General features: G+C 49.9%; 1 protein-coding gene across 2 annotated transcripts in view; it reads left to right on the top strand.

Annotated features, from left to right (window-relative positions):
• The window catches only part of LOC138580391 (3'-5' exoribonuclease HELZ2-like), a 724,800-nt gene that overhangs the window by 178,827 nt on the left and 524,920 nt on the right, over nucleotides 1-21,053 (top strand). For both annotated transcript variants that reach the window (XR_011304244.1, XM_069650904.1), the window contains exons 7-8: nucleotides 9,731-10,514; nucleotides 10,870-10,945. Coding sequence is in view for 1 of the 2 variants with exons in the window: in XM_069650904.1 (XP_069507005.1) it covers nucleotides 9,731-10,514; nucleotides 10,870-10,945 (860 nt within the window). In the remaining variant the exon portion in view is untranslated. The remainder of the gene's footprint in view (nucleotides 1-9,730; nucleotides 10,515-10,869; nucleotides 10,946-21,053) is intronic.

A 21,053-nucleotide genomic window follows, 5' to 3' on the forward strand; every position in this document is an offset into this window, starting at 1 on the left:
TCGCCTTACGCGGAGCTCCTAGAGACATTGCAAATACTTACTACGGACCTCGGTCCTTAATTATACTTATTATATTGTTAAAGATCCCTCCCCTCGACGTTAGCTGTGAAGCTGTTTCTCCGCCGAGCAAGTTTTCGAGGGAGGGGAAGAGACGGAGCAGATCCTTCTGCCGAACACGTGGCCTGGCCTCGCCGAAGAACATACAGTAGGGAGAGTGGGGGTTCGAACTTTTATCTTCTCTTTGAGAATGTCTTTCTTTCTCCCCTATCTTTCCCTTGGGGTTGTTATCACCAGTTATTATTGCCTCAGCGATGGAGAGGACACCTTTTAAGTTTTTCCCAAGCTGTAGGGGCAAATACACTTGGAAGGACAAACACAAGCTCTGTAATCGTTGCTTGCCCCTCGATCAAAGGAGGACAGCTGCGCGGCCTGTAAGCTCTTGAAACCAAGAACTCTTAAAGAACGAAAAATTAAAAGGTGGGCGGACTACGCTATGTCGAAGTCAGTTTCCTCACCCGCCGCCGGCCGCTGTTACAGAAAGTGACGAGGAGGGTGATAACTCGACGTCCGTTACGGAAGTCATTAACCCCCAGAAGGAGCGCTCTCGCTCCTCGACGTCCGTCCCCGGCCCCGACGGGCTCGGCTCACGCCCTGCTTATGGGGATGAACACCCCGGCGACAAGGACGCACATAGACCCCATAGGCCTAAGCACACAACCCACGGCTCTTCTTCGTCGAAGACGAAGGATCCATCAGCGCCGAAGGGGGCGCAGGGCACTCCGGCGTCTACCTCAGACCGTAAGGGTCTCAAGCCCCACCCGCAAACGCAGCCACGACCAGCGATTGGGCTTTCATCAAACACGGGCGCTACATCAAAATCATCCGACGTAACGCTCCATAGAGCGGCCGTCGAGGAACAACGCGTAACGCAGGCAACGTCGACACCAGAGCCCTCTACTGACAAACTCGTTGTCGAGAGCCTGGCGAGAATTGTTTCCGAAGACAAACGTAAGCGGACGACGAAACAAATGTCGAATACCGCACAAAAAGCTATGGAAACGCCGAAAAAGCGCAAGAGTAGCCAGGAACTGCCCCCTTCATCTAAGGGCACTTCTGAACTACCGGAGGGCTTTTCGGAGGGCGAAGGAAACCTTTCTTCGACGTTGTGGGAGCGTTCTAAGCGTTTTGAAGGTGAAGACACTGATTTCCCCCCTCTAGACTATTCAGGGGTCCCCCATGAGACCCTTGAAAGACTCCATTCTTGTATGGAGAAAATGGAAAGGTTTTTGGGAAGCCAAAACCCACCCACACCCAAAAGACCAAGAGAATGGCCCCAGGATGACCCTAGGGTCAAGATTCCTAGGCTGTTTCCCCCTTCTACAGACGTATATGACCTCACTGAAGAGGAGCAATACCTCCAGGAAGATGAGGAGTGTTTGGGTGGAGAGGAAGAACATGAGGAAGAGGGGTTTGAAGAAGATCCTTACACTAGTGCAGGAGCTTTTGAAGAAGATAGAGCTACCTCGCAGCCCTGGCAATCCCCATCAGTGCAGCCTTGGCAATCCCCATCAGTGCACTCAGACCCTGATGTCTTTCACCCTTCTCCTCCCAAGGATTCACCTATTGGAAACACCTCTCCCATAGATGACCAACCTTCACTTAATGCACTATTGCGCAAGGCAGCAGCGCATTTTGAAATAGACACAGGGGAGACTCTTCCTGACATAGACTTTGTAGAGAAAGTTATTAAAGAAAAAGCCCCTGTTAGTCAGTCTATTCCGCTCCTGGCTTCTATAAAGAGAAGAATAACTCCTTCCCTTTCCAATCCTGCCTTAGTCAGAGGGGTTCATCCTCGGATAGAAAAGCTCTTCAGCCCTTCGTCCTCTGACCCTTTGTACATCAGAGGACATTCTATTCCGGACTCCCTCGTAGTTACTAATACAAGAAAAAGAGCGGGGGTACCACTATCCACTAGTGAGGCACCACCTGACAGAGGGCAAGAAGCTCTATGCACTTGGGAAGAGAATCACAACCTCCGCCGCCTTCTCAACTAGGATTGCAAATAACAATTCCCTACTAGCTAGCTACGCAGATGCACAGTGGAGCAAGCTGCGCAGCGAAGCAGAGGACGCACCAGAACCCCTGCGTTCACGCCTGTTAGCTATAATCTCAGAGGGAACTATTGTAAACCAGGGCATCGTAAAGAACTCCTTAGATGCCGCAGAGACGGCTGGCCGTTCCCTGGTTCAGGGAATACTTCTCAAACGCCATGTCTGGCTGCGCAATTCGGGATTTAAGCCGGAAACCCAGGCTTCCCTGATAAATAAGCCCATAGAACAAACACATCTGTTTGGGAAAGCAGTTGATGAGGCACTAGAACATGCGAAGAAAGAGTTTGATACCATCAAGACTCTTGACCAAATTTCTAGGCCACCTAACAGATGCAGCTATGGCAATAGACGCTCCTTTCGTGGCCAACGCCAGCAGCAAAGCCAACAGCAATTTTACTCTGCTACCAACTGGCCCTCTAACCAAAGCACCCAGTTCAGTCAAAGAGGCCAACGTCGTGGCAAAGGAAGAGGTCGCGGCTCCAGCCCCAAAGGCCCTACACCCAATACCAACAAATGACCCGAAGATTCGGGTCCCCTCCCATGCATCACCGGTCGGGGGCCGGCTAACATCGTTCCTTTCAGCATGGGAGGGAATAACGTCAGACGGCTGGGTATTATCCACCATAGCCCACGGATACTGCATCGAATTCAACGGTTCCCCGAAGTACAGACCCCCACGGAACCGACGCATGACACCGGAACACCTCACCATTCTTCTTCAAGAAGTAGAAGAGCTACTGAAAAAAGAGGCTATAGAGGCTGTCCCCCGATCTCAGGTAACAAGGTATTTATTCAGTGCACTTCCTTGTACCCAAAAAGGACTTAACCATGCGCCCTGTATTAGATCTGCGCCCAGCGAACAAGTTTGTCAAACCCCAAAAGTTTCGTATGGACACCTTGCAGGAAGTAATCCCACTGTTATCACAAGGGGATTACATGACAACACTAGACATGAAAGATGCATACTTTCATATTTTAATGTTGCCAGCGCACAGAAAATGCCTCAGGTTCAAGATGGAGAACAAACACTACCAGTTCAGAGTACTACCCTTCGGGATAGCATCTGCACCAAGGGTATTCACGAAAGTACTGGCAGTGGCAGCGGCCCACCTGCGCAGGTTATCCATCCCGGTATACCCTTACCTCGACGACTGGCTCATAACAGGGGATTCTTACTAGGGCTGTACCGAACTTCGGCTTCGAGTCCCTATTCTGCCGAAGTTCGGCTGAAATACAGCTATCCGGCTTCGGCAGAATAGTTTCTGTTTAGGGACTCGAAGCCGAAGTCCACTTTCTATGATTAGCTGCCCTCTCCCTGTTTGGGAGATGACAGCCAATCATAGAATGTTTGACAGTGTTCAGGCTGCAGAAGCCAAACAAGCTGTTTGCCTATTGGCTTCTGCAGTCTGACCACAGCCTAACGTGTTGAAATAGGAAGCGAGGGAAGGGAACAGTTCTTCCCGTCCCTCACTTCCTATGCCAGCACCCGGACCCAATCACCAGGTAAGTGACGCCCCCCCCCCCCATACCCCCTCATCACGGTGAGGCCGCGGGGCCTCAGGGAACCCCCGCGGCCTCACCGCAATAATGTTTTGTTTGTCGGGCCACCGGTGCAAAGCCGGTGGCCCGACGTTTATTTTGCATTGGGGGGCCGCTCCTACAGGAGCGGCCCCCCCAGACTCATGAGGCCGCCGGGGCACTTTGCCGACCCCGGCGGCCTCGGTGCCCCCCACCCCCCTCACCACGGTGAGGCCGCGGGGCCTCAGGGAACCCCCGCGGCCTCACCGCAATAATGTTTTGTTTGTCGGGCCACCGGTGCAAAGCCGGTGGCCCGACGTTTATTTTGCATTGGGGGGCCGCTCCTACAGGAGCGGCCCCCCCAGACTCATGAGGCCGCCGGGGCACTTTGCCGACCCCGGCGGCCTCGGTGCCTCCCACCCCCCTCACCACGGTGAGGCCGCGGGGCCTCAGGGAACCCCCGCGGCCTCACCGCAATAATGTTTTGTTTGTCGGGCCACCGGTGCAAAGCCGGTGGCCCGACGTTTATTTTGCATTGGGGGGCCGCTCCTACAGGAGCGGCCCCCCCAGACTCATGAGGCCGCCGGGGCACTTTGCCGACCCCGGCGGCCTCCGGCCCCCATCCCCCTCACCACGGTGAGGCCGCGGGGCCTCAGGGAACCCCCGCGGCCTCACCGCAATAATGTTGTTTGTCGGGCCACCGGGCCAAAGCCGGTGGCCCGAGATTGTATTGCATAGGGGGGGCCTAAAAAAAAACAAACTATTCGGCTCCGGCCGAATAGTTGACAAACTATTCGGTATCCGGCCGAATACTAAATATGCTATTCGGTACAGCCCTAATTCTTACGAAACATGCTTCTCCAATACCCAAAAGACCGTAGACCTTTTGTCCCAACTGGGCTTCTCCATCAACGAAAAGAAGTCCAGCTTAGACCCCAGCCAAATCAAACAATTCCTAGGGGCTCTAATTCGAACAAAGGACGGCCTCGTCTTCCCCTCCAACGAGAGGGTCCAAAACATGCTGTTTCAGATCCCCCATTATGTGGCAGGTTGAGAGGTGACGGTACGCAAAGCAGTGCGCTTGCTAGGGATGATGGCGTCATGTATTTATTTGGTACCTCACGCGCGCCTGCGCCCAATGCAAGAGTGGCTCTACAGCCAGTGGTGTCAGGCCAGCGGACAATGGGACGATCTAGTAGTGGTCTCGCAGGCCTTGGTTCTCTCGCTACGGTGGTGGACAAAAGAAAACCTGTTATTAGGGAAAACTTTTGCCACACCCACAGTGGAAGCCACTCTAACCACAGACGCATCCCTTACAGGATGGGGGGCTCACCTATCCCATCAGACTGCTCACGGAGCGTGGACTCCGAGCTTAGCATCCAAGCCTATAAACCTGCTGGAACTACTAGCGATGTTCAAAGCACTGAAAGCCTTACAGGAACACCTACAAGGAAAGACAGTGATGGTCCTCACAGACAGCACCACAGCCATGTACTACCTCAACAAGCAAGGGGGCACTCACTCTCCAGGACTGTCCAAGCTGTCCCAGAATATATGGAAGTGGGCTCTCAAACACAACATGTTCCTACTATCACAACATGTACCAGGGGAACTCAATCTGCTAGCAGACAAACTCAGCAGAGACTTCCCCCTGCCCGAAGAGTACGAAGGGCAATTGCACGAAGACATCGTCTTAGACGTCTTCACGCAATGGGGGTTTCCGGAAATAGACCTGTTCGCAACTCTGGAGAACTCACAATGCCAAAGTTACGCCTCCAGGTACCCCCAGAACCAGTCCAAGGGGAACGGTCTGTCGATTCAATGGTCAGGGAAATTTGTTTACGCCTTTCCCCCGACTCCCCTTCTCAACAAAGTGGCGCACAAGATGCACCAGGAGCAGGTTACCATGATACTAGTGGCCCCAATGTGGGCCCGGCAGCCATGGTTCGCTCACTTGATGGAGATGTCCCTATCTCCCCAGTGAAACTTCCCTACCTGTACAACATGCTGTCACAGGACAAGGGCAGGACACTGCATCCATGCCCTCAGACCATGAACTTAGCAGCCTGGCTCCTGAGATCATAGAATTTGGACATTTACAACTCCCGCAGAGATGTATGGACATCCTCAGGGAAGCCAGAAAACCTAATACTCGCCACTGCTATTCTAGCAAGTGGAAAGGATTTGTCATCTGGTGTAGAGGTAAGAGCATCAACCCGGGTGACTGCTCTCCCACTAACATTGTTCTGTACTTGACCCATTTACTGGATTCAGGTCTAGTCTTCAATTCCATTAAAGTCCACCTAGCGGCACTTTCTGCATACACCACTTCCCAACTTAAAGTGTCGTGGTGGAAGATACCAGTTATCAAGGCCTTCATGGAGGGGTAAATAGAATACACCCTCCGATAGCTAACCCAGCTCCCGGATGGGACTTAAATGTTGTAGACTCATGGGCCCTCCTTTCGAACCCATGCACAAGGCAACTCTTAAAGACCTCACTCTTAAGACTGCTTTCCTAATAGCTATCACCTCCATTAGGAGAGTAAGTGAACTACAGGCTCTTTCTGTACTAGACCCCTTCGTAACAGTTCACAAGGATAAGGTGGTTCTACGCACACACCCAAGGTTTGCACCAAAATTCATTTTGAAATTTCATGTAAACCAGTCAATAGAACTACCAACGTTCTTTCAAAACCCTTCCAGCTTGGGAGAAAAAAGTCTGCATACACTAGATGTACGCAGAGCTGTCATGTTCTACCTGGAAAGAACCAGACCACTGAGAAAGACTAATCAGTTCTTTGTCTCTGTGGCAGCAGGAAGAGAAGGAGATGCAGTTTCAAAGTCCACTATATCTAGATGGATTGTTCAATGCATCACTCTCTGTTTCTCTCTTGCTAAGAGAGAACTACCCTTCAAGCCAAGAGCACATTACACTCGAGGCACTGGGGCTTCCATAGCGTTCATTGCAAATGTTCCCCTTGAGTCCATCTGCAAAGCGGCTACCTGGAGTTCTGTGCACACCTTTACAAAACATTACTGTCTAGATGCACACTCTAGATCTGACTCCCAGGTGGGACAGTCAGTATTAAGACCTCTTTTCTCTACTGTTCCTTCTCATAACCCACCACCAACTCCGGGTACTGCTCGCTAGTCTATGCACAGCATGTGATTCTAAGCAGATTAACAAACATCAGAAGACAATGCATTACTTACAACCATCAGAAATGCTTTTACGGTATCTGCTTAGATTCACATGCGCCCACCCTTCCTCCCCGCTCGGATGGAAGGAACATAGGCATCCTTTTCTATATTTCTCTCTTTTCTGTACTCATTCACGTCTAGAAGGCTCCCTCAGGGCAGAAAAATACAAACAGAGGGACCTCGACGCGTGAGGGATTGTGGGTACAACGCACGTCACTATAGGGATAGTGTTACAGACACGCCTTGTCGACGTCCCCTTTTTCGACTACGAAAAACAAAATGCAATACTCCACAGTGACCACTGGATGTCGGACCTATGCACAGCATGTGAATCTAAGCAGATACAACCATCAGAAATGCTTTTACGGTAAGTAATGCATTGTCATATAGACATAACATTACATAATTTACACAAAGACAGTAGGTGACTAAAGGAATCTATCTACATATAATACAGTGATGCCGGTGCTGCTAGGTAATAACAGAGGTCAGTAGGTCAGAGTGTGTAAGACAGGCGCTGAGCAGGGCTTAAAGCTGCTCAAAAAGCCAAGATCTAGTATTGGCTTTAAAAGTGTTAAATGAGTCTTTAGCTCTGATGGTAGCAGGGAGGGAGTTCCATAGCTTGGAGGCTAGGACAGGGAAGCTTAAACCCCCTGCTTTTTGCAGTATAAATCTAGGGATCGCTAGACAGTGGGACTGGGCAGTTCGTAGTGGTCGGGAGGTCGAGTGGCACGACAGTCGACTGCCGAGGTAGATAGGGGCCTTATTAGCCAGGCATTTGTGCGTAAGGATGAGTGTTTTGAGTGAAATTCTCTGCTTGACAGGTAGCCACTTTAACTTGGTTCTAGTTTCTGTGATGTATTTTACTATTAGTGTGATATTTACCTGTTCTTATTCATTTTCGTAGTGTTCTTGGCCATAAATACATTTTTGATAACTATATGGTTAAATGTAATTCTTCATTGCTCTCTTTGTGGACGCCTGAGACTTGGCCTTCACCACTGTTCATGCTACATTGAGTGGTTTGGCTACAGCTCCCAGTGCTTCCCCGTTCACAATAACTAAGATGGCCTTCTAAACATCTGTCCACCGGGCCAGAATTTAGAAATCCGGTTGAACATTTTCCTTTTTAAGGGACCCATAGTGGGTTAAAAAAATAAATCTACTTTGCTTTCTGGAAGTTGGAGTTTCTTCTACCAAAGAAACATGGCTATGTGATAAAGAGAAGCTCGACACTCCATACCACATTTTGTCCATAACTGGCATGCTAGCGCTCATTAAGAAACAAATATGGAGAACATGTATAATTGGGAAGAGTATTTAGGTGCTTTGCATTCACTGTTGAATAACACGATGATTGGGTGTACTCTAGTCGGGGTGCCCACACTGAACGTGGTTGTCATGATGCTACATTCTGATGTTCCGTTGTAGGCTTCTTGTCTGCAATCACATCAACCTAGCAGAATCATTGTCTTGTATGAGATCAATGGTAGAGCTGAAGGCAACTGGGACTTTGACAACCGTGTGATGCCTCGAAGATTGTCTTCAATTATCAGTTGAAAAGATGAGGTAGACGACTGAATAGAGGTGTGGATGGGTGCTCTTTTGGGGAAGATTGCCCATGACTTGCACAGAAAGTTTGGCTTTCATATTATGCATAGATAAAATAGAGAGCTGTTGGGAAGTTTGTTTAGCACCAGTGTGTTTTGTAGAGAAGTTGTTTGTTTATGTAGTGGAAGTTTCACTAAGAGGGTAAAGTATTTAGTGTTTTTAATGTGCTGTCTCCAAATCGCTTCAGTTTAGTTTCCTCCCCCTAGCTGTGCACCATCACCTTTCCTAACCAGTCGCGTCCCAACCAACCCTGATCTTGCGTGGCCCCACGTATGTCCTTCCTTACTCATTTTATTTTTTAACTTATTATTTACAGTGTTAATCAAACTAACTTAACAAAAGTTTCCTGCAATTCAGCTAAAATGGATGCAACCTTCCTCCAAAAAATGTGATGTAAGCTGTGTTTCCGCTCTGGGTGACAAAGCAAAAACAAAGAGGTGATGGCTGGAAGGTTTAGAATTAATCCAAACCTCTGGCGTTGCTCTGGGCAACCCTCCAGACCACTGTTCTCCGCCTGCCAAGCCATTACAGAAGGAGAAAGACCATATGCAAATCAGGCTAGGTCCCACCCCAAAAGGGGCAGTCCAGCCTGAATTGCTACGTCCCATCCATTCTGCACGAGACCACAAGCATCCCCAAACATGTTTCGGCCTTGTTTGGCCTCATCAGTGAGGAGTAGCTTGGGTCTCTAGGCCCAGCAGGCATGGGACACACATCTGGGTATACCCGTCCCACCCGGGGTGACAAAGCAAAAACAAGGTTTGTTTCCGCTCATGACCAGAGAGCCTCCCCTGACATAGTGCACACCAGACTGGTTGATCTAAGAGTAGCCAGCCTCAGTTCTGATGACTGGCAACCTGACAAATGCTTGGCTGATTCAACTTGATTGGCTCTTCACAAACGACATATGTGAAGAACCCGAGGTGTTTTAGCCCAAGTCCCCATAATTTCCAAGGTCTTCACGGAGTTAACTTTTAGTTTCAGGTAATCCCAAACCAGGGGATTACCCTCAAAGTGGGAGATATAACTAGGACTATCAACTCGACCCAAGATCTATTCGATAAAAGGGATGCTGTTACTTTTTGATGTAAGGTCGACAATTGTTCTAGTTGTATTGCAACAAACCCCCTCCTCATAACTGCTTTCTAGAAGGTCCCTTGGAACCAGAGCATGCCATCTGCCTACAATGCTTAATGTTTACTAAGGCACCACTATGCATTAGTTTTCCCTTTGCACCCCTATTCGGTGGTAATGCTGTGCTCACCCCGTATTTCTTATTCTCTACAGTGCCGCAGATCTTTATGTCCGGGAACACTTCCATCCCTATGTGATCCAAGGGCATCCTGAAGCCGTGCCACTGAGGGTGAAATATATCAAGCATTCTATACGCTCGACTGATGCGATTACATTGACGTATTGCCATCTTTCTGAAGACCAGGAGAGCTTTATGAACCCCCGAATATCTGTGCTGAGAAAATATCGTGTTGTCATTACTACCACAGCCAACTCCCGGCATCTGAGGGTTCCTCGGGGCTTCTTTAGCCATATCCTGATTGATGAGGCTGCGCAGATGCTGGAGTGTGAAGCCCTCATCCCACTGGCCCACGCCGACCACCAGACTCTCATTGTCCTGGCTGGAGACCATATGCAGGTGACACCCAAATTGTTCTGTCTGGGTGATGGACAGCTGGCGGAGTACACCCTGCTGAATCGCCTTTTCCACTATTACCAGCAGGAGCGGCATGAGGTGGCTCGTAAAAGCCGCATAATCTTCCACCAGAACTATCGCTGCACCCCAGCCATCATTCAGTTTGTCTCTAAGCACTTCTACATTGGCGATGGCAATGTGATTGAGGCCTGTGGGGCAATCCCACCACACCCACGCTATCACCCGCTTATGTTCTGTCACACCCATGGTGTCTGCGAACGGGATGGCAGCCGGATGTCTTGGATGAATACTGCGGAAATCATGCAGGTCACAGAGAAGGTCCTGGAGATGCAACAGAATTGGCCGGATGAGTGGGGACCAATAAACCGGAGTAGAATCTGTGTGCTCTCTCACGGAATGCAGGTACAGAAAGCACATTCTGGTACGGTGAGGGCTGGTAGATGTGGGGGTGAAGTTGCAGTGTGGGTGGAACTGCATTATGGGGTGTTTGTGTGTTTTGTGGTTGATGGAATGGGCAGGCACCCCAGTTATGGTTAGCATCTCCTGGGGTAGGGATAGAACAAGCCCTGTTTTTATGGGTTGAACCAACACCCTGCTTGCCCTTCATCTAACCCAGCACCCCTCTCCTGTCAACTTTTCACCTTAAACTTTTGCCTATTAGTCTCATCATTTTTTTTGGTATTGCTGTGTCTGCCCCTGCTAAACATTGGATTGGGTGCTCAGAGGTTTGGAATTCAATTCACTCTTACTATTTCAGGTCAAAGCAATTCGACAGGAACTGAGGAAGGTGCGCCTGGGAGATGTGACAGTAGAGAGTTACGAGAACATACAAGGTCGGTTGAACATGTTGGTTGCCACTTTAGGCAAATTCCTTCCTTTTGCATGGAATTCAAAAAGTATGGCATAGAGAATACGCACTCTGGTGCAACATATTCCCTGTTTACTAGTTTATCAGTGTTTGTCTTTTTCTTTCAAGTCTCCTGTGTGCAGACACATGCTGGTTCACAGCTCATTCTGACGAACTTAACCTATTACACAAAATGGTGGTTTCATATCTTTGACTATGCTCTTAAAATTGCCTTGGCACAGAGCTGGTTATTCCCAGCTTGACATCATGGAATATTCAATAATAAAGGGTAGCCTGCATGAAGTAGCACATTCTTCCCAGAAGCACTGTCTGAAGTATTTTGAAGTCTGCCTCCCTCTGACTTGCTTTCCTGTCCACAAGGAGGTTCTCTCTCCATTATTATTTTTTTTTTGTTGGTTTATAGTTTTGATAAACTTTTACCATAGTACATGTTAGGCAAATATTGTATGCAGTACCCTTAGGGTGCACTACAACTACTCACTACAGGTAGTAGGAAACCTGACCTTTGGTATAAGCTTGTACTACAGTTTGGTAGCGTGTTGAGCAGCTAGGCTAATCTCAAGAGGGGTCAATGTGAGCTGTAGGGGAGTTAGAGATTCACAGTGACAAGTATTCAAATACACACTTGCACACAAGGTTTCTTGAATAAACAATTATTCATGTTTTGATCAGTCAGAATAAGCCTTCAGAAGGGAGCAATATAAAAGTAACACTCAATTCTGATGCTTAATCTGCTTAGAATCACATGCTGTGCATATGGTCCGACATCCAGTGGTAACCGCGGAGTATTGCATCTTGTCTTTCGTGGATCGAAAGGGGATGTCGGCATAGGCGTGTCTGTAACACTATCCCTATCGTGACGTGTGTAGTACCCAAAATCCCTCACGCCCCGAGGTCCCTCAGATTGTTTTTTTCCGCCCAGATAACTGGTCGCCCTATAGCGGAGCTCTTACTAGAGACATTGTTTATCTTTACCAAATTGTCTGTTTATTCTCTGTTAAGTCACTTCGCCAATAACATCTTCGACGAAGACTACGGGGGAATCGTCTACGGCTGTGGATTTCGGCGCCTAAGATCCGGCGGCCGGATTGTACACGTGGTCGGGCCCTCTGGCCGACCTATACAGTAGGGAGAGTGGGGTCAGGGTGGCATATTGTTTAGTATGTCTTTCCTCCTTTTCCCTTTCGGTCTGGTCATCCTTCCCTTTTGCTATAGAAAGGACTCCTTTTAGATTCTGCCCTAATTGTAGGGTCAGATATGCCTGGAAGGACGAACACCGGTTGTGTAACGCTTGTCTTACCCTAGAGCACGAAAAGAAGCTGTGTGCGGCATGCAAACTCCTAGCGCCGTGTAAAGCGGTGGGCCGCGTACGGTATGTAACGCGTGGAACCCCCCCCCCCCCCGCTCACCCACCGCCACACCAGCCGAAAGTGACGGGGTATTTCGGATGACCAAACGTCCAACGCGGATGTTATAGACCTTGTGGCGGACACTTCTAGGTCTGCCACGCCCGTCCCCGACCCTTTCAGGATCGACTCTGGTTTTGCGACAGGGGCGTACAAGTGCATCGCACTAAGCACACAACCCCTACGCCAATTTCGAAAGCCTTCGTAGAAAAAGGTGAAAGCGCCAACGGGGCCGCCGAAGTCTTTGCCGGTTCCCTCGGATCGCTCTAAAGCCTTCCCCGCATCTGCAGCAGCGTATTGCGACTGGGCAATCAAAACAAACCAAGGGCGCTACTCCAAAATCTACACACGAAAGTCGGGAACCCGACGCTTCGACTATTTCTAAGGCCTCAGTAGGCCCGTAAACTATGGCTAGGCCTCTACCCGGAAACCCGACCGCTAAGCCTCCTGGTGGCGCGGACGGTATTTCTACTGCTGACAAATCATCGGAGTCTTTGTCTCACGACGATTCGGTGACTATCCAAAATAGCATCGGAAGAATCGCAGCGGCGGTAGGCCTTACTCTGGTTCCGCCTAAGGTTATGGGCCAATCCGCGGAAAAGATTTCGGCGGATTGGGTTCCCGATTCCGATGAGGCTTACGTAGATAGTCAAGAGCCTCTCTCCGACACCCTTAGAGGTTCCCGTCGACGCCACAGTGTGGAGAACTTCGCTTCTCCTCGCGTAGGCCCGTTTGGGTCCTCTAAATGGACTACAGAAAGATTTGAGGGTTGTATGGATCGGCTGGAGCGGATTATCAGTTCTTCTGATCATCAGCCCCAGAAAAGGGCTTGGGTAGACCCTAACCCCTTATTCAAGTAGATCAGTTTCATGTTTTCCAACAAGACGTGATTCATATGGATACTTACAGAGATATCTATAATGAAGAAGCAGCTTCTTTTCTCAAACTAGGAGGAAGATCAACAGGATACGACGGCCAACTGGGTGGAAACCCAGCAGGAAGGTCAAGACCCTTGGACACAGCAAGATCAGGACTCTGATATTTTGTGCCTAGACTCTCCTCCGTCCACCCCGGCTCCCCTGTGGATGACCAAATTGCTTTTAACTCCATGTTGAAAAAAGCGGCAGAATACTTCAAAATTGCCACTCAAGAGGTGGTACCTCAGCAGAATTTCATGGAGGATATTAAGGAAAAACCTCTGGCGAGTCAATCCATCCCCCTCCTTAACTCTGTTAAGAGACGGGTAGCTCCCTCATTGGTCACACCTGCTCAGACACGGGCAGTGAACCCGAAAGTCGAAAAAAATGTCGGCCTTCTCCTACCGACCCTCTGTATATCAAAGCGCACACCATCCCAGATTCACTGGTAGTGACTACCACCCGAAAGAGGGCAGGGGTACCCCTTGCCACGGGAGAATCACCACCGGACAAGAAGTCTAAAAGTTTATATGCCCTGGGCAAACGTGTCGCATCAGCAGCTGCATACACCATTCCGGTTGCTAATACTACTTTATTAGCAAGCTATGCAGATGCCCAATGGAACTTACTCCAAGAAGGCCTCCAGGAGGTTCCTGAACTCGTCAGATCAAAGCTTCTCGCCATTGTTTCGGAGGGAAGACTGGTTAACACGAATGTGGTGAACACCCTGGACACTGCAGAAACAGCAGGCAGGTCTCTTCCACAAGGTACCCTTCTGAAAAGACCTGCATGGCTGCGTACATCGGGCTTCAGACCTGGAACTCTGGCCTCCCTCATTAATAAACCCATTGAGGAGACTAACCTCTTCGGGAAAGCAGTGGATGAAGCGTTGTAGACGGCAAAGAAGGAGCACAAGACTATAAGGTCTTTGCACCAGATTACACAGAAACCCTCCTCCCAGAGGGGTAATTCTCGGTGGTCCTTTCGAGGACAAGCCCGTGCTGGTCAGAACTACGGCACGGGTAACTTCAACACAAATCAAGCATCTGGAAGCCCTACTTACTACCCGTCAAGGGGGTCAGAAGCGCAGCAAAGGTAGAGGCAGAGGCCCCAATCCCAGAGGAGCTACAGCCTCTGGTCAGAAATGACCACCAAGTCCAGGTCCCCTCCCATGTCTCCCCGGTGTGGGTGTGATGAACATCTTTCCTCAAGGCATGGGAGGGGATAACTTCCGACCAGTGGGTCTTAAAGACGGTCGCCCACGGTTATTGCGTGGAATTCGCCCGACCTCCACAGTTCAGACCGCCACACTCATGGCGCCTTTCTCCGGACCATCTGGAGATCCTGATTCAAGAGGTGGAAGCACTGCTGGGAAAGGGCGCCATAGAAGCCGTCCCTATTCTTCAGGTAAACGAGGGTATTTATTCAGTGTACTTCCTTGTACCCAAAAATATCTCACCATGCGTCCTGTTCTAGATCTGCGCCCAGTGAACAAGTTTATAAAACCCCAGATGTTTTGCATGGTAACACTGCAGGAGGGGATCCCATTGCTGAAACAGGGGGACTTCATGGCAACATTGGACATGAAAGATGCATACTTTCATATTTCAATGTTGCCAGCGCACAGATTATACCTAAGGTTCATGATCCAGGACAAACACTACTAATTCAAGGTACTCCCCTTCGGCGTCGCCTCAGCGCCAAGGGTGTTTACCAAAGTCCTGGCAGTGGCAGCAGCACACCTGCGCAGACTATCAGTCCCAGTTTACCCTTACCTCGATGACTGGCTCATTACGGGGGACTCGTTCAACGCTTGTTTTTAGAACACCCAAAAAACAGTAGATCTCCTTCAGCCTGGGTTTTTCAATCAACGAAAAGAAATACAGTTTAGTCCCCAGTCAAGAAACAATTTCTGGGAGCGCTAATTCGGACGGAAGACAGCCTTGTCTTCCCCCTCCAGCGAGAGGGTTCAGAACATGCTCTCGGCTGCGCATGCGTCCCATGCAAGAGTGACTCAACAGCCAGTGGTGTCAGGCCAGCGGACAATGGGAAGATCTTTTAGTTGTCTCGCCAGCCCTCGTTCTATCTCTGCAGTGGTGGTCAAGAGAAAACCTCTTGAAGGGGAAGACCTTCACCAGCCCTGCAGTGGAAGCCACTCTCACAACAGACTCATGTCTCACAGGGTGGGAGGGGGGGGAGGGCTCACCTGCTTCAGCAGACACCACACGAAGTGTGGTCCCCTCAAGTAGCGTCCAACCATATAAACTCACTGGAGCTACTAGTGGTGTTCAAAGCATTGAAAGCCTTTCAGGGGCAACTGCAAGGGAAGACCGTGCTGATTCTAACCGACAGCACTACAGCAATGTATCACCTGAACAAACAGGGGGGCATTCACTCTCCAGGGCTATCCAAGCTGCCCCAAAACATTTGTTTTGGGCTTTCCCCTGTGGCCTTACAGGTGCACCCACACATGTGAGGTACCGTTTTCATCGGGACCCCTGTGGGAACGCAGGACGGTAGGTCATGTGTTGTGATTGTGTGGTTTTCATAACGTTATGACCCATTTGCTGGTGGCCTTTGTCACACAACCCTTTCATTTCCCAAATGTGACCTACATTTAGTCGCTGCTTTAGGCACCATACACTTTTGTAACCTGCACAAGTCACCTACCCTTGTAAAGGTCTGCCTGTGCTCTTTCAAAAAATGTATGCGTGCCGTTCCTCAACACATTGGTTTTCCCGATTTACACATGCTAAGTGCGTCTGTTCAGGCCGTTAGCGTAAAACTCCTCTGTACCATGGCTCAGTGTTTGCCTTGTGGTATTGCTTGTTTTGTAAAACACTACAAAACATGTGTGCTCTCCTAACTGCAAGAGTCGGGGGGGGGGGGGGGGGGGGGGGAAGGAAATGTAGCAGAGCACTGCTTTTCTCAAAATTCATAGAAGCCATTACCGTAGCGAGCTAACCATGTCCAACACATACCTTTTTTTTTCGGTCTTTTTCCTGCTTTTCCCCCAATCTATGGCAGTTTCCCCTACCTAGTTGTTGCCTGACCTACGCAAATCACCCCTTCCTAAACTTTGAATTTTGTCTACTTTTCAGAAATATATGCCTTTCTGTCCTCCAATTCGGGCTTTTCTACCCTTTTCTTCCATTCCGTCCATGCATGTCCAATTGGCAAAAATGGCCAAAATCGCCTCCCTCCCTCAAAACGGTTGATAACCACATCAAAATAATGCATTTCCATTTCCACTCAACCGGTTCCTGAAAGCCAGGAAATTGGGGAACTCAGCATAGCAAACCATTTGTTCGTAGCTCTTACAAGGAAAATACCACAGGCTTCTTTGTACATAATTTTATTGGCATTTTTTGAAAAAACCCAAAATGTTCGCACTTTTTGCTGATTTTCTCTCACCCCCCCCCCGCCCCCCCCCCCCCCCGCCCCCCCCACCCCCTACAGCAACCTAGGATTCCTGGGTGGCGTTACGACCGCCTACATGTGGGGGAAAAAAAGGAGCCAAATTTGCCGACATATCTCATGTAACAAAAAAGTTACAAGCCATTGAATGGCCACATACCGAAATCACCAAAAAAGGCCCTGGCACTGGGGAGAAATACCCATGGCACTTAAAGGGTTAATTGAGGTTTAAAATGCCTCCAGTTGTAGAACGCATTAGTTAATCAACTCTCAGCCAAATTCTGCTCTCTTTTGTTACTTAGTGTTAAATTGCATTGATACGAGTGCGGTACGCACATGTAAAGCATTTGCAACATGGCGGATGCTGTCATGAACCATCAAACTCGCCCTTTCTGGGCCTCCTGGTCCCTGACACGTCGGGGTCTACACTCCATAATACTACCAACATGGTTGCAAGCCCAGAACGCCGCTCACCAGTCTTCGCGTTCTACACAGCGTGCTCTATAAAGAGGCCACACCCCTGCGCGTCTCAACGCTGCTGCTAGCTGTGACCGGACGTGTGCTCCTTACTCTTCCTTGTACTATTCTGTCGTTTCCTGGTTCCAGGAAACCCTTCTTCCAATCTACCTTTCCTTCTTCTTATCCAGCCTTCCCGGAATCCTTGTACCGCCTGTGCGTGCTTGTTATCCCTTTCTCTGAGTTTCCTGGAGTTTCCCCTTGATCCTGGACATCAAAGCTGAACGAACACTGGAAGCCGAGGACGGCCGAACGGGCTTGTATAAGACCCGACCCATACGAAAGAAGACTCCTCCTAAAGAAGTCATCAGGCAACGAAAACGGGTGAGAAAGGGGGAAACCTGTGACAGATACCTAAAGTCACATGCAGAGCTCCCCGAACGCTCTAGCTCCAGCACGAACGCTGCTGTGTCGATTTACGGCAGTGCTTGAAACGCGGAGCTCCAGCTCCAATTCACACAAGCGGAGACGCCAGTGAGTTGGGGTCTTTCGCGTAAGCCCCTGGACTCCACATTCAGTCTGAGGGACTACACGTGTGACCAATTAATTCCAATCAAGTCTGGGTTTCTAATTAGTTCTTCTTTCTCTCCCTCTGCCCCCGCCAATTGTCTGTGTAATTCACCTGGATCGCAGGCATCTCAACGCAATGAAAGATCCATCTATCTATCTATCTGTCCTGTCTGTCTGTCACAGTGGAGCTCCCAACAATTAGTGGTTCTGGATTTGAATGATCATATTAGTAAGCATTCATTTCAATTAGAATTCTCCAATACTAGATTTTTCTTTTACATATACCTTATCTAATAACACTCATTTTCAAACTGTATTCTTAATCAGGTTGACCTACCCTATAAGGAATGCAAGGTAATTTATTACTTCTGTAATGGCTGTTTTGGTATGACCACTGAGTTGGAGAGACAACACTTTATGCTATTTGGTTAAATATCTTCTTGGCCTATATGCCATTGGTTATTTTTGTCTTCTTTCCTAATTCATATAATCTGCTACGATTTTGGCAATTGTGGATGCACCACACTATATCCTTTTTAAAAATTATGAACTTTGATGATCTGTTTATATTCACTTCTTGCATGTATATGCTTGTTTGTTATTTCTGTTCGTTACATGATTTATTATTTTGTGGATCTTGCCACACATGTGCCCTTCGTTTGGTATTGAGGTTGATTGTTAAACCAATGTTAACCCATTGTGTTAAATGTTATGTTCAATTTTGTTTGATTTGAATTTTTGAATTCTTATTTAACCATGTACTGAATTATCAGCTTCTGATGACGAGCGTCTTAGCTCGAAACACGAGTCAGGATGTCCAAGACTTCAATTAAAATTTACGCTAACTGCAGTTCTAATTGTGTTTTATGCGCGGATATCGGGCAAACCACCCCTTGCTCCACTTTATGTACCTTTTGGCAGGTTGCCCACACTCTTGCCCCAATCTGCAGCCCCAGCACACATATTTACTGTCTGGCGCCTTTTCTCATAACAATCCTCGTCTGCCAAAATAGCTTTTCCAGTTATGCCCTGAGGAGCAGGACGACTGGTACGAGAAGAATTACGGGGTCCCAGACTCGGCACCAATGTGCCTCAGAGCTCAGCCGTCTCCGGGCTCTGGTCTCCGTGGCTGCCAAGAAGTCCACTGGGACGACGGCGTCGACCTCCACTTGTCTGCTGGACGGCGAGGGGAAGAAGCTGGAGACCATGAAACGTCGGGGTCATTTCTTCAGCGGCAACGATCATTAAGGCGGCCAACACTCTCGCTATCGTGGCCCGCTACGATGGGGAGCTGTGCTTTAAAATCGCCCCCCTCCTGGAGTTCCTCCCAGACAAGAGAGCAGAGGCCCTTGAAATCCTGCAAGAAGGCGAGGGGGCGTCGGACCACGCCATTATGGTGGCCATGGACATCACCGACACCGGTTTCCGGCAGATGGGCAACAGCGTTACCTTCACTGGTGGGGCTGGCTCAGGGCCACCGACTTCCATCGGACGTTCAGATGAGGGTACTGGACATGCCCTTCGACAGGAACAACTTGTTCGGCAATGCAGTAGACTAGTCACTGTAGGCCATCAAGGCAGACACCGAGCCGGCCCGTGCCTTGGGCACGCTCCATCAGCAGCGGCCGTCCTTTTCGGCTCTCCGGGGGCAAGTCAGGTGCCTCCAAAGGATTCGACGGCAGCTCTTAATCATACCGTCTGGCAGCCCATTCTTCATCGCAGGAAGCTTAGAGGCCGCAACAAGGCCAGCTATATCGGTGTCGTCAAGGGGTCCAAGGCCTGTAAGGCCTTGGCGAAACAGGACTGAACCGGCTGTGACATCCCGGTGGGAGGCCGGCTGGTGAACTTCGTCGGCGCGTGCAAATCTATCTCCACCGACCGTTGGGTGCTGGATGCCCTGGCCCACGGGCACACTCTGGAGTTCCTAAAGAAGTGTCCCCGTTTTCCACCCGTGGCCAGGATGGAAAACCACATTCCTCAACTACTTCTGGAGGTACGAGCAATGCTAAGGAAGGGCGTGATGGAGCTCGTCCCGAAGAGGCTCCGGGACTCGCATATACTCGCTGTACTTTCTCGTTCGAAAGAAGACCGGTGGCTGGCAGTCCATCCTAGATCTCTGCCGCCTCAACAAATACATAAAATCCCAGAAGTTCCGGATGGTCACCCTTCAGCACGTGTTGGGACAGCTGGAAGAAGGGGACTTCCTGTCGTTGCTGGACCTGGAGGATGCCTACTTCCACATCCCCATTCACAAGGCGCATAGAAAGTTTCTGCGCTTCGTGGTCCAAGGACGGCACTACCAGTTCAAGGCCCTCTCATTCAGTTTGAAGTCGGCCCCAAGGGTCTTCACCAAGTGACTGGCACTGGTGGCGGCGCGACTGCGCCTGCAGGGAATCCACGTCTACCCCCTATCGGGACGATTGGCTCATCCGAGCGAAATCAAGGGAACTTGCCGTCGAACACACAGCGCGGACCGTCTGCCTGCTCATGGAACTGGGGTTTTCGATAAACTATGGGAAGTCCTGCTTGGCGCCATCGCAGGACGCCCAGTTCCTGGGATACAGACTTAACACAGTGGCACGACTAGCTGCACCGTCGGAGGACAGGATAAAGGCCATTCTGGGCAAGGTACAACGGCTGTTGGCCATGACGGTTGCCAGGGTGAGGTCCAACATGTCCCTGCTCGGCATGATGTCATCCTGTATCTACCTCGTTTGGCTGTGCAGACTGCGGATGCGGCCGCTGCAAGAGTTTCTCGACGCCTGCTGGATGCAGGCAGAGGGAAGCTTCAGGACAGGATCACCCTCAACAAGACTTTCCATCGGGCTCTTCTGTGGTGGGGGGTCCACGCGCATCTAGCGGTGGGCACAGACTTCCAGACCTTGGCGCATCAGGAGACGTTGACAACGCATGCCTGGAAATCTCCACGCAAGAGGCCTCTGGCTCCCGGAGAAGTTGTTGCACATCAATATCCTGGAGCTCCGGGCATTGTTTTGGGCCATCAAGTCTTTCCTTCCGTCCCTCAAGGGCAAGGTGGTACGGGTCTTCACCGACAGTACCACAACAATGCTCTACATTCGGAAGCAGGGGGGCACCAGATCCCCTGCTCTCCAAGGAAGCGCAGCAACTATGGCAGTAGGCCGTCGCTCAGATGTTCCTGGTACCCTTTCATCTGGCAGGAGTGAAAATCGCTGTCGCCGACTCACTCAGCAGGGAGCTGCGCTCTTGCCATGAGTGGGAACTTTGGCAGGATCAAGTGGACCTACTGTTTCGACGATGGGGCAATTCCCAGATCGATCTGTTTGCG

This window comes from Ambystoma mexicanum, chromosome 3p (assembly GCF_040938575.1).
Source record: "Ambystoma mexicanum isolate Mex_15411 chromosome 3p, UKY_AmexF1_1, whole genome shotgun sequence".
NCBI classification, from domain to species: Eukaryota; Metazoa; Chordata; class Amphibia; order Caudata; family Ambystomatidae; genus Ambystoma; species Ambystoma mexicanum.